The sequence below is a fragment of the Colobus angolensis genome, unplaced genomic scaffold (assembly GCF_000951035.1).
Source record: "Colobus angolensis palliatus isolate OR3802 unplaced genomic scaffold, Cang.pa_1.0 Scaffold447, whole genome shotgun sequence".
NCBI lineage: Eukaryota > Metazoa > Chordata > Mammalia > Primates > Cercopithecidae > Colobus > Colobus angolensis.
The window spans coordinates 422,540-435,044 of NW_012117899.1; the positions used below are offsets into that span (position 1 = coordinate 422,540).

Consider the following 12,505-nt stretch of genomic DNA (forward strand, 5'->3'; position numbering starts at 1 on the left):
TCCCTCTCTCCCTCTCCACCCTACCCCCCACCCCAAGGGATAGAAGCTACAGAGTGGTGTAGTGGGAAGAAGTTTTTGACTGTTACCAGAATCAGTTCTCTTGCTCCCCTTCCCAGGCAGTGATCCAGGGTGCTTTCACCAGTGATGATGCAGTTGACACGGAGGGGACAGCTGCTGAGACGCACTATACTTACTTCCCCAGCACGGCAGTGGGAGATGGGGCAGGGGGTACCGCATCGGGGAGTACAGCTGCTGTTGTTACTACCCAGGGCTCAGAGGCACTACTGGGGCAGGCGACCCCTCCTGGCACTGGTGAGATACTGCATGAGGATGCTGGCTGAAAGGGCTAGAATAGGCTGTGGGACATGACTGGTGGGCAGTGAGCCTTCACTCATGACTCTTAGTGATCATTAAGATCTGGGCAGGCAGTGAGTCCGGGGCTGCTCTTCTATTAACATGTTCTTTTTAGAGGAGGGGCCCAGGGTCTTCACCTCAGGACTTGGTGAGGTTCCTACCCATGTCCTGACAGAACCTACCCTGCATCTTCGCAGGTCAATTCTTTGTGATGATGTCACCACAAGAAGTACTGCAGGGAGGAAGCCAGCGCTCAATTGCCCCTAGGACTCACCCTTATTCCCCGTGAGTGACACTTGTTTTTTCTCAAATTTCGTAAGTGTTTTTTTTGTTTTTGTTTTTGTTTTTGTTTTTCTGAGACAGAGTCTTGCTCTGTCACCCAGGTTGGAGTGCAGTGGCGTGATCTCAGCTCACACAACATCTGCCTCCAGGGTTCAAGCGTTTCTCATGCCTCAGCCTCCCAAGTAGCTGGAACTACAAATGTTTACCACCACCCCTGGCTAATTTTTGTATCTTTAGTAGAGACAGGGTTTCATCATGTTGGCCAGGCTGGTCTTGAACTCCTGACCTCAAGTAATCCACCTGCCTCAACCTCCCAAAGTGCTGGGATTACAGGTGTGAGACAACACACCCAGCTACCCATAAGTGGTCCTAGTGCCTGCTAAATCTTGTATAATTCCTTAACCCCAAACTCCAATCATGTACTTTTGTCTTCTTACTCTGGCCACCCTGGGCTCTATTGTCAGGAAGTCAGAAGCTCCCCGGACGACTCGGGATGAGAAACGCAGGGCTCAGCATAATGAAGGTAGGTATGATCCGGGTGGAGCTAGGAGCTGTCTGGTGTGATCTCAGCAGTGATGTCTGAGGGGAGGAGGGTTAGATAATTTTACCCTGGGACTTGTGGCGAGTTTTCACTGAGTCACCTTGTCCTCCACTTTGCCCCACAGTGGAGCGCCGCCGCCGAGACAAGATCAACAACTGGATCGTGCAGCTCTCCAAGATAATCCCAGACTGCTCTATGGAGAGCACCAAGTCTGGCCAGGTCATGGAAAGACCCTGGTAGTGGGCAGGATGCCTGAATTCTGTCTCCTGGTATTGTTTCCAGAAATGGTAGAAAGAGGGGCACACATGACAGTAATCTTATCTCTCCCTGAGGTTCCTGTATCTCTGGGAGATATTATACCACCTTCCTTAGATGAAAATGAGGTCCAAAGTATGCTACTTTTGGAAAGCAAGCTGGGTGTCTGAAATCCTAGTCCTGATTTTGTTGACCTTACCTTGCAGAGTAAAGGTGGGATTCTATCCAAAGCTTGTGATTATATCCAGGAGCTTCGGCAGAGTAACCACCGCTTGTCTGAAGAACTGCAGGGGCTTGACCAACTGCAGCTGGACAACGACGTGCTTCGACAACAGGTCAGACTCCTACGCCCAGTGCAGCCCTTCTCAGCTCTGCTAGCCACTGACCCAGTTTGACACCCTCTACTTTGTTCTCCATGGAGAGGGTTTCATCTTTTCCCCCTTACCAGTGGATGTCTGAATACATTCAGGGGCTTGGTAGTGCCAACTTTACTACCCATTCCCTTTACTGCCTCCTTCCCATGTCAGGTGGAAGATCTTAAAAACAAGAATCTGCTGCTTCGAGCTCAGTTGCGGCACCACGGATTAGAGGTCGTCATCAAGAATGACAGCAACTAACTGTGGGGATTCAGGGCCTTTGGGCCCAAGAACTGCAGATAGCCCAGGAGCAACAGCCTAATCCTGTGCCCCTTTCCTTCACTGCCCACTTCTGGCATGGGACAGGGGGAAGTTCGGAAGGTGTGTCCTTGAACTGAGGCCCTGTGATATGGCAGCCTGCAGTGGTGTGAAACACACAATGTGGAGGTGCACTGACAGCCTTGCCCACCCCCACCATGCAACCCCTGGGCCCTTGTGCTCCTCTCGCACAATGCATGTGCTGCCTCCATGCTGGATACTGGACACACTAAACTGGGGGGCTTGTCCTGTACTTGCTTAGAGTGCCCAGCAGAGGGCTGCTGACAGGTGATGCTCTGGCTTGTCCCAGGACTCTGGCACTTCCATTGGTTCTTCCTTTCCCTGGAGCTGAGGTTTAGAGGTGCACCCTGTGGCTCAGGGGAGCAAGCTTACACAAGGAGTGGGGGAAGGATGTTTAGCAGTGGCTGGTGCCCATGAAGAGGAGATTGGCCAGCGAGAAGCTGAGGCCTATGCAGACGTCTCTGAAGCCGGAGAGAACAACAGGCAGGGGTCCACTTGGGGCCTTCCCCCTTATGGGGGTCTTTTTTTTTTTTCTTTCCTTTTCCTTTTTTTTTTTTTTTTTTTTTTTTTTGTTTTTAGGATAAAAATGTTCAAAGCCACAGTTGTCTGTTTTTCTTCCTTTTGTGGGGCCACAGGCTGGAAGGGAGGGGCATTGCTCTTTGACCAGTAAGGGCTGTGCTAAGTTCAGGGTGGGGTGCTGCTCCTGCACTTATTACCCAGAGACCTGGTTCCTGTGCCAGACCGGTATGTCGTTTTTGGCCCACGCTAGAGAATGTTAAGGGCTTCTGCTGTGGGCTGGTGCTAGAGGCGCCGCGAACAGGTGCTGCGGGGCGGTGCGGGAGGCGGTGCCCTCGCTTCCGGATCCGGTCTCAGCTCCTGGAGGGAGCGGGAGATGCTGCAGGCTCCGAGAGGGCGGGCCGGGGCCGCACTCTGGAGACGCGCAGTTGCTGTGCGCACCATGGCTGGAGGTACCTGTGGGGGATGCCTGGGACGGCGGTCCTCTTGGCCCCCCTGAGTTGAGGCGTGGCAGGGAGTGGGGTGGGGGAGCGAAGGGGCGTGGTTGAGGGATCTTCGTGCACACCCTACCGGGGAGGGGCGCTGCCAGGTGAGGGGATACCGTGGCGGCCGTGACTCCTAGGCCCCCTCTCCTGAAGGCTGTTGCGCCCCTTCCTCAGCGCCGACGGTCTCGCTCCCTGAACTCCGTTCACTCCTAGCCTCCGGCCGGGCCCGACTCTTCGACGTGCGCTCTCGGGAGGAGGCGGCAGCTGGGACCATCCCAGGGACGCTCAACATCCCGGGTATAGGGTGGAGAGGGGACGCCCAGGTGGTGGAATAGAGCCGTTCAGGAGGGTCTTTGCCAGTGGGACCTCATTTAGGATGGAATGGGGAAGGCACTGATTATGGGGGTCCTGCATTCCCGGGAGCCAGCTCTCAGCTTCCTAGGAAGGACTGATGGGAGGCGGATCCTGGCATCGGAACTGGCCCATCCAGTTTGAGAAGACAGCAGGTGGAGGGGACAGGGGCAGACCAGCTTCTCTTGACCTCCCCAAGTCCGGACGCCTGAGGGAACATCCCGCCCCGCCTCCTCACGGCTTGGGGAGTGGCTCGCATTCAAAAGTCGTTGGTTTCTGGTTCTTGAAATGGGGGTGGGGGTAGGGGATGGCTATCATATGTTGTTTGGGGGCCCTCAGGACCCAGCCTTTCCAGGCCCAGCTTCCGAACCTGAGTGCCAAACTGCCGGCTTTCCCTTCTACCCTTTCCACTCCTCCAGTGTCCGAGTTGGAGCCAGCTGCCTTCCAGGCTTTGTACTCTGCTGAGAAGCCAAAGCTGGAAGATGAGCATCTCGCTTTCTTCTGTCAGATGGGCAAGCGGGGCCTCCAGGCCATGCAAGTGGCCGGGAGTCTTGGATACACTGGGTACGGGGAGGTATGGCTGCTAGCTGGGAGGTGATGGGGACTACCTGTCATTCCTGTCCGTCTCTCACCCTTCTTTATCTCCACAGGGCTCGCAACTACGCTGGGGCCTATAGAGAATGGTTGGAGAAAGAGGGTTAGGCAGGAGGCGGCTTACTGATTGCCACCTCCTGGCCCCTTAATGGCCACCTTAACTAAGGGTGTGAAGGGGCTGACTTGGTGAGTTGGGCAACTCCTTATAGTGTTGTGCACACAAAAGCATCAAATAAAGAACATTTAATCAAAGTATTGGAAGCACTTAATGTGTCAGGTGGACTGAAAACAGTTCTAATCTTTATCTAGACCTCAATTCATTCCTGGATCATCATTTCTCAGCATTCATCTGCTTCCCCTAGCACTCCCCACATGCAAAATTCTAGCAGTTTCCTGAGAGGCTACAATGTACAGTTCTTCTAGAATAGCTGTTTTCAACCCAGAATGCACATCAGAATCACCTAGCAAGTTTTTGTTTGTTTGTTTTATTTTTTAATTCAGAATATGGAGGGTGGAGCCTGAGCATTAGTGGCTTTATGGGCCCCTGGGGTGATTCTTATATGCAGCCAGAAGCAGGTACCACTGCTTTAGAGGTCAGCAAACTATGGCCCCAACTGGCTGGCTGCTGTGAACTTTGGTTATTGTCTATGGCTGCTTTGTCCATGGATTGAGGAGGTGAAAGGGCAATCCCAGGCCTTTGGGTGAGGGAATGGATGGCACCCTTCATCCCTACTGATGTGTCATGCACAGATTACAGGCGTGAGGAGCCTTTCCTGTGCCACCAAAACCAGGTTTCGGTTTTTATCAACACTGATCTCTTATACTGGATTTAACAAATTTAATTGGTTGGCCAGGCGCGGTGGCTAACGCCTGTAATCCCAGCACTTTAGGAGGCCGAGGTGGCAGATCACCTGAGGTCAGGAGTTCGAGACCAGCCTGCCCAACATGGTGAAACCCCATCTCTACCAAAAATAAAAAAAGTGTCCGGGTGTGGTAGTGCACACCTGTAGTCTCAGCTACTTGGGAGGCTGAGGCAGGAGAATTGCCTGAACCCAGGAGGCGGAGGTTGCAGTGAGCCGAGATCATGCCACTGCACTCCAGCCTGGGTGACAGAGACAGACTCGGTCTCAAAAAAACCAAAATTTAATTGGTTAAAAAGATGAAATTATGCATGCTTACTGAAACAAAATTTAGCACTACACAGTAGGTATATGACTTCCCTCTAATATAGTGTATAGTTTGATGCATAATACATTTTAAATATTTTTGTGGCAGAGTTTTTATCTCTTAAGTTTGATTTTTGGAAAATGTATTCCTTAATCTGTGGAAGAGAAGATTGAGTCAGAAATGAATCTAGGTTTCTGAGTTTTCATGCTTATGAAGAACTTCTTTCACGCATTTCCTGCATTCCTTGCCTTTCTCTCACGTTCTTTTCTTCCTGTCTGCCTTCTCCAATATACCCAGCCCCCATTCATTCATTCATTCATTCATTCATTCATTCATTTTTGAGATGGAGTTTCACTCTTGTAATCCATCCTGGGATTACAGGCATGTGCCACCATACCTGGCTAATTTTGTATTTTTAGTAGAGACGAGGTTTCACCATGTTGGTCAGGCTGGTCTTGAACTTAAGTGATCCGCCTGCCTCTGCCTCCCAAGTACTGAGATTATAGGAGTGAGCCACTGCACCTGGCCCCTCCTACATCTTTTGTCTCATAGTAGGCACTCCATACACAATGAAATCTGCCATTCATCTGGGCTCTCCAGCTTCCCTGTCACACAGCTATCCTACTTTCTCCCTGGGCTCATCTTACCACATTACTGTATGAGTTTAGCCAGACATTGTTGAGTTTGGAGATAAAGTTGAAATATATGAAAGAGTCTAACCGAGAGTCTGGCAAATAGTGTCAGTTACCCTTTCCCCAAATACCCAAAACCTTTTGGTTTTCAGAAAGGTTGGGAAGTTTCTTCTGGGGCCTTATTTCCTTCTTTGTTTTGTCTTAACTCTTTTAGTCTTATGTTTTCCCCTCTGCAGGTCTTTATTATAATTTGGTTATAGCATTTTATTATTATTATTGAGGCATAATTTACTTACAATAAAATGCACAATTCTTGCTTGGCCCAGCGTGGTGATTCACGCCTGTAATCCTAGCACTTTGGGAAGCTGAGGTGGGCGGGTCTCTTGAGGCCAGGAGTTCAAGACCAGCCTGGCCAACATGGCGAAACCCTGTCTCTACTAAAAATACAAAAATTTGCTGGGCATGGTGGTGTTTGCCTGTAGTCCCAGCTACTCTGGTGGCTGAGGCATAGGCATGAGAATTGCTTGAACCCAGGAGGTGGAAGTTGCAGTGAACCAAGATCACGTCACTGTACTCCAGCCTGGGTGACAGAGCGAGACTCTGTCTCAAAAAAAAAAAAAAAATAAATAAATATAAAATGCACAATTCTTTTTTTTTTTTACCCTGTGGTTGGCAGTTTATTTTAAAAAAACAACGCCCCAGTTATCACAGTTTCTTTTTAGTCCATTTTCCATAACAAAAGAAGCTACACAAAATTTGGGGGGAGATATTGTCTTTGCAGACTGACACATTTGCAGAGGGGTCATGAATAATAATGATTTCAAAGCTCCTAGTTTAACTCCTGAATCGCACAAAGAATAAATGACAATATAAGAATGAATTTTGTTTACAACAATATCATAATATAGCATTAATTACAATGCAGTCGTTGTAATTAAGTTCACAGTAAAATATTCTTAACCCAAACACCAGACAAACTAAAATCACCAGACTGCTCATGAACTGAAATGATCAGTGCAAGCAGTTGTTGTCTCAGTAATGAAAACCAAAATCAGTAAGGCTTTTCTGGCAGGGAGTCTCTGACATGAACAGGCCCTCTCTCTGTTCAGTGAGGCCCAGGCGCCCTCACTTGGAGTCTTGGTCTTTCTTTTCATCTAAAAGGGCAGAATGGATCCCCAACTTTTTCAGTTCTTCCACTAGGTACCCATTCTAGTACATATGCATAAGAATGTCACAGCCCCCCACAAACTCGCCATTGAGGTACACTTGCGGGATAGTGGGCCAGTTGGAATCGTCTTTTTTTCTTTTTGAGCCAGAGTTTTGCTCTTGTTGCCCAGGCTGGAGTGCAATGGGGCGATCTCAGCTCTTCTGCCTCCCGGGTTCAAGTGATTCTCCTGCCTCAGCCTCCCGAGTAGCTGGGATTACAGGCATGCGCCACCACGCCCTGCTAATTTTGTATTTTTAGTAGAGATGGGATTTCTCTGTGTTGGTCAGGCTGGTCTCGAACTCCCAACCTGAGGTAATCTGCCCACCTCAGCCTCTCAAAGTGCTGGGATTATAGTCGTGAGCCACCGCACCTGACTGGAATAGTCTTTATTTTATTTATTTATGAGATGGAGTTTCACTCTTGTTGCCCAGGCTGGAGTGCAATCACACGATCTCAGCTCACAACCTCTGCCTCCCGGGTTCAAGTGATTCTCCTGCCTCAGCCTCCCAAGTAGCTGGGATTATGGGCATGCACCACCACACCTGGCTAATTTTGTATTTTTAATAGAGATGGGTTTTCTCCATGCTGGTCAGGCTGGTCTTGAACTCCCTACCTCAGGTGATCTGCCCGCCTTGGCCTCCCAAAGTGCTGGGATTACAGGCTTGAGCCACCGCGCCCGGCCCAAATGCACAATTCTTTTTTTTTTTTTTTTTTGAGACAGAGTCTCGCTCTGTCGCCCCGGCTGGAGTGCAGTGGCCGGATCTCAGCTCACTGCAAGCTCCGCCTCCCGGGTTCACGCCATTCTCCTGCCTCAGCCTCCTGAGTAGCTGGGACTACAGGCGCCCGCCACCGCGCCGGCTAATGTTTTGTATTTTTAGTAGAGACGGGGTTTCACTGTGGTCTCGATCTCCTGACCTTGTGATCCGCCCGCCTCAGCCTCCCAAAGTGCTGGGATTACAGGCATGAGCCACCGCGCCCGGCCCAAATGCACAATTCTTAAGCATTCAATTCACTGAATTTGAGTATACTCACTTGTGACCACCACCCTAAACACGATCTCAAACACCGAAATCCCCAGAATATCTCTAAGTGGCCTTTTCTAGTCAATCCCACCCTACCCCCTTTCTAGGTAACCACTTTATCTTTTATCACCATAAAGTGGTTTTTTAGCCAGGTGTGGTGGCTCACACCTATAATACCAGCACTTTGGGAGGCTGATGCAAAAGGATTGCCTGAGGCAAATAGTTTAAGACCAGCCTGGGCAACATAGTGTGACCTTGTCTCTACAAAAAATACAAAAATTAGCTGGGTATGGTGGTGGGCACCTGTAGTCCCAGCTACTCAGGAGGCTGAGGCAGGAGGCTTGCTTGAGACTGGGAGGTTGAGACTGCAGTGAGCCATGATTATGCATTACACTCCAGCTTGTGTGACAGAGTGAGAGCCTGTCTCAAAAAAAAAAAAAGTAGCTCTCAAGCCCCCATCTTGGCCTGTCAACTTAGACCATTTGCTTTCTTCAGTTTTTTTTTGTTTGTTTCTTTTTTTTTTTGAGACCAAGTCTGGCTCTGTCACCCAGGCTAGAGTGCTGTGGTGCAATCTCGGCTCACTGCAAGCTCTGCTTCCCGGGTTCAAGTTATTCTCCTGCCTCAGTCTCCTGAGTAGCTGGGACTACAGGTGCCCACCACCTCACCCAGCTAATTTTTGTATTTTTAGTAGAGATGGGGTTTCACCATATTGGCCAGACTGGTCTCAAACTCCTGACCTTGTGATCCACCTGCCTTGGTCTCCCAAAGTGCTGGGATTACAGGCGTGAGCCACCACGCCCGGCTGCTTTCTTCAGTTTTATAACTGATGAGGTTTAGAGAGAATCCTGGAAGTAAACGGACCTGGCTCATTACATAACCATGCCCTCTGGCTTGATCAACATTAAGAGAACATTCCTCTTTCTCCTTCATTAGCTGTTTGGTTCATAACCCCGATAGGCTGTTCTAAGCGATTACCTTGCCCTTTAAAATTCTCTTTCCCTTTCCTCACAACTAATTTCAGCAGGTGAGGTTGAAGTCCTGGAGTTTACCAGCTATATGCACTTCTCTTGCCTTACACCTTCCTTTTCATACTAAATTAAACTCTGCCCTTTCATCGTATGTTGTCTATCCCAGGTTTATATTTACCACAAACCTGTGTCATCATTTCTATTACACCACATTTTTGTTGTTCGTTTGTTTGTCTCTACTAATTGATTGTGAGCTTCTCAAAGGCAGGGCCTGGCTTTCATTTTCTTACCTCCAGTGCCTCAAACATGACTTCTCAGTAGGTGTCAGCTGAGCCTCACTAGCCTTCTGACCTTCAGAATCTTCTAATTTCAGCGTTTCTGAAGAATCACTGCCTGCCTGATCTTAAAATAACATTTTTATCTTATCAGTCAGAATTGATAATTTATAATAGGTCCTTGTTGTCTAGTGGCTCAAGCACTTGTCTCAGCCTGGCCTTTTGAGCAACCTGTAGTCTAGATCTGGTGCCACTTTGCCTTTCCAAACTTATCTTCCAGTGGCTGCTCCCCACAAGCTGGTTTTCTTCGTGTCCTAAGTAGGCCCTACTCCTTCCTGACGCTGGCCTTTACGTGCCAATTTCCCTGTTTGGGAAGTTTCCAGTCTCCTTTGTACCATTCTGAATTTCACAATAATTAGAAGAAGGTTTTTGGCATAAGACTTGTTGTTCTCATCAAGATGGCTTTTAAACTGAAGGAGAGGGGAGAACAATAACGAGATAAAATTATATAACTGAATTCCATGAAGGACATAAGACATGAGAAAAATAAAGTATGTACCTCTGTTGTAGCACTTACGACATTGCATGGCTCTTCCCACTTTAGACTAAGCTTTCTAGACCAGCTTATTGAAGTGGGTGGGGAGGGGGGTGAGGGGGAGCAAAATAGCCTGAGCTCTCTAAGAGGATGGACTGTTTATTATTATATGGCCAACAGTGAAACTATAACCTGGCATATGAAAGGTGAGTACCTTTCATATGAGTAGTAGGAAAATATATACTGTATGATTTGAATCATTTAAAATGTGTTGAAATTTGCTTTATGGCCAGTTTTTGTAAATAGTCACTGAACACTTGAAAAGAAGATGTATTCTGCAGCTTTTGGGTGCAGTGTTTTATATATGTCAGTTAGGTCCAATTTACTAATTATGTTGTTCAAATCTATCTCTCCTTTTTTTTTTTTTTGTTTTTGCCTTCCTTCTCTTTTCTCCTCCCCTCCCCTTCCCTTTTCTTCCCTTTTTCTTTCTTTCTCTCTTTTTTTTGTTTGAGACAAGGTCCTGCTATGTTGCCCAGGCTGGTCTTGAACTCCTGGGCTCAAGCAATCCTACCACCTCAGCCTCCCAAAGTGTTGGGATTACAGGCATGAACCACTGCACCTGGCCCAAATCTATATCTCTACTGATTGTTTTTTTTGCTTGTTCTATCAGTTACTTACAGAGCTGTATTTAAATCTCTCACTATGATTTGGATTTGTCCATTTTTCTTTTTAGTTCTGCCGGTTTTACTTTACATATTTTGGAGACTATGTTATTTGATGTATACAAATTTAGAATTGTTATGCTTTCCTCCTGGATTGATCCCTTTCTCACTGTGTCCCTCTTTATCCCTGGGGATGCTTCCTACCTTCAAATCCATTTTATCTGATATTAGTACAACTATACCACTTCAATTTTGGTTAGTATTTACATGAGAAATAATAGATCATGCCTCCTTGAAATTCATATTAACCAAAGGAAAAAGAAAAAAAACACTAAGCACAGTTAGACACAAGAAGTAGACTACAGGAAAACAGATTTTTAAAATTCAAAGAAAATACATGTTGAGCTCATAGCCAGAGACTTTAAAGTGAAGATAAGCCAAGAAAATGGAAAGTCCTAAGAAACTAGGTCTGATGGTATTTCCCAATAAGAAATCCTCCTAGCTCATCCTACTAGCATTTCCATTCCTAATCATATTCTTGAACCTATCAAGTCATTCAATTAATTTACCTTAACAAATTTTTATAACTTATTACTTTCCTCATGCCCATATTTTCCTCCTAATTCAGTTTAGACTCTATACATGATTCGTAATTGTCATCATTCCTTTGCATAACTAGGAATATACTTATCAAGAAAGTTCAAGACCTGTATGAAGAAAATGGTGAAAATACAATAAAAAGACCTAAAATTAGACTTGTAAAAATGAAAAGACTTGGCTGGGTGCAGTGGCTCATGCCTGTAATCCCAGCACTCTGGGAGGCTGAGGCGGGTGGATCACTTGAGGTCAGGAGTTCAAGACCAGCCTGGCCAACATGGTGAAACCCTGTCTCTAATGAAAATACAAAAATTGGCCAGTCGTGGTGGTGCGTGTCTGTAATCCCAGCTACTAGGGAAGCTGAGGCAAAAGAATTGCTTGAATCCAGGAGGCGGAGGTTGCAGTAACCTGAGATCGTGCCACTACACTCCAGCCTGGGTGACAAAGCGAGACTCTGTCTCAAAAAAAAAAAAAAAAAGAAAAAAAAGGTTCTTGGATAGGAAGACTCAACTTTGTAAATATATCATGATGTTTAGTTGAAAACAAGAATAACCAGAAAAGGTTGAAAAAGAACATCAAAGAGGGGCAGCAAGCCCCACCAGCTATTCATATATATCAAGCTTGTCCAACCCACGGCCTGTGGGCCGCACGTGGCCCAGGACAGCTCTGAATACAGCCCAACACAAATTCATAAACTTTCTTAAAACATTATAAGATTTGTGTATGTGTGTGTGTATGTGTTTTGAGACAGAGTCTCACTCTGTCACCCAGGCTGGAGTGCAGTGGCACAATCTTGGCTCATTGCAACCTCTGCTCCTTGGGTTCAAGTGATTCTCCTGCTTCAGCCTCCCGAATAGCTGGGACTCCAGGCACTTGCCACAATGCCCAGCTAATTTTTGTATTTTTAGTAATTTTGTATTTTAGAAACAAGGTTTCCCCATTTTGGCCAAACTGGTCTCGAACTCCTGACCTCAAATAATCCACCTGCCTTGGCTTCCCAGAATGCTGGGATCACAGGCGTGAGGCACTGCGCCCAGCTGGTGTTAGTGTATTTTATGTGTAGCCCAAGACAATTCTTCTTCCGGTGTGGCCCAGGGAAGCCAAAAGATTTGACTCCCCTGAATATATGATTCATTAGCTGGACCTCGTGGTACACCACTCTAGTCCCAGTTACTCAGAAGGCTGAGGTGGGAGGATTGCTTGGGACCGGGAGTTTGAGGCTAGCCTGGACAACGTAATGAGACCCCTGCCTCTAAATAAATAAATGAATGAAATGAAATAAATTCTTAGTAATTAAAACAATGTGAATGGATATACAGATGGGTTTTGTACCCCATACTGTATACTAAGATAAATTTCAAATGGAT

At 47.1% G+C, this 12,505-nt stretch overlaps 3 protein-coding genes across 7 annotated transcripts in view; all 3 read left to right on the forward strand.

Annotated features, from left to right (window-relative positions):
• The window catches only part of USF1 (upstream transcription factor 1), a 7,446-nt gene extending 4,720 nt beyond the window's left edge, over positions 1 to 2,726 (forward strand). For all 3 annotated transcript variants that reach the window (XM_011957593.1, XM_011957595.1, XM_011957594.1), the window contains exons 6-11: positions 117 to 312; positions 552 to 639; positions 1,101 to 1,159; positions 1,302 to 1,396; positions 1,639 to 1,767; positions 1,960 to 2,726. In XM_011957593.1, coding sequence (XP_011812983.1) covers positions 117 to 312; positions 552 to 639; positions 1,101 to 1,159; positions 1,302 to 1,396; positions 1,639 to 1,767; positions 1,960 to 2,049 — 657 coding nt within the window. In that variant the 3' untranslated portion in view covers positions 2,050 to 2,726. The remainder of the gene's footprint in view (positions 1 to 116; positions 313 to 551; positions 640 to 1,100; positions 1,160 to 1,301; positions 1,397 to 1,638; positions 1,768 to 1,959) is intronic.
• Positions 2,727 to 2,990: 264 nt separating this feature from the next.
• Positions 2,991 to 4,328, forward strand: TSTD1 (thiosulfate sulfurtransferase (rhodanese)-like domain containing 1). 3 transcript variants are annotated; one of them, XM_011957601.1, is made up of 4 exons: positions 2,991 to 3,095; positions 3,303 to 3,425; positions 3,899 to 4,043; positions 4,130 to 4,328. In XM_011957601.1, the coding sequence occupies exons 1-4, from the start codon at positions 3,020 to 3,022 to the stop codon at positions 4,179 to 4,181; spliced, it is 396 nt and encodes a 131-aa protein (XP_011812991.1). In that variant the 5' UTR covers positions 2,991 to 3,019; the 3' UTR covers positions 4,182 to 4,328. The 3 variants fall into 3 exon arrangements, with proteins under 3 accessions (XP_011812991.1, XP_011812992.1, XP_011812990.1); XM_011957600.1 differs by having other exon boundaries at positions 2,999 to 3,095; positions 3,282 to 3,425; positions 4,130 to 4,325; XM_011957602.1 differs by lacking the exon at positions 3,303 to 3,425 and having other exon boundaries at positions 2,993 to 3,095; positions 4,130 to 4,325.
• Positions 3,014 to 12,505, forward strand: part of F11R (F11 receptor) — a 47,820-nt gene continuing 38,328 nt past the window's right edge. Inside the window, exon 1 of the mRNA XM_011957597.1 lies at positions 3,014 to 3,095. The gene's annotated coding sequence lies outside the window, so the exon portion shown is untranslated. The remainder of the gene's footprint in view (positions 3,096 to 12,505) is intronic.

What these genes read in the sequence shown, in the direction of transcription:
- TSTD1 (XM_011957600.1), top strand. Translation starts at nt 3,020, where the DNA reads ATGCTGCAGGCTCCGAGAGGGCGGGCCGGGGCCGCACTCTGGAGACGC. An exon ending in TGTGCGCACCATGGCTGGAG is followed by an intron (nt 3,096 to 3,281) that starts GTACCTGTGGGG and finishes CCTCTCCTGAAG; the next exon opens with GCTGTTGCGCCCCTTCCTCA. An exon ending in AGGGACGCTCAACATCCCGG is followed by an intron (nt 3,426 to 3,898) that starts GTATAGGGTGGA and finishes CCACTCCTCCAG; the next exon opens with TGTCCGAGTTGGAGCCAGCT.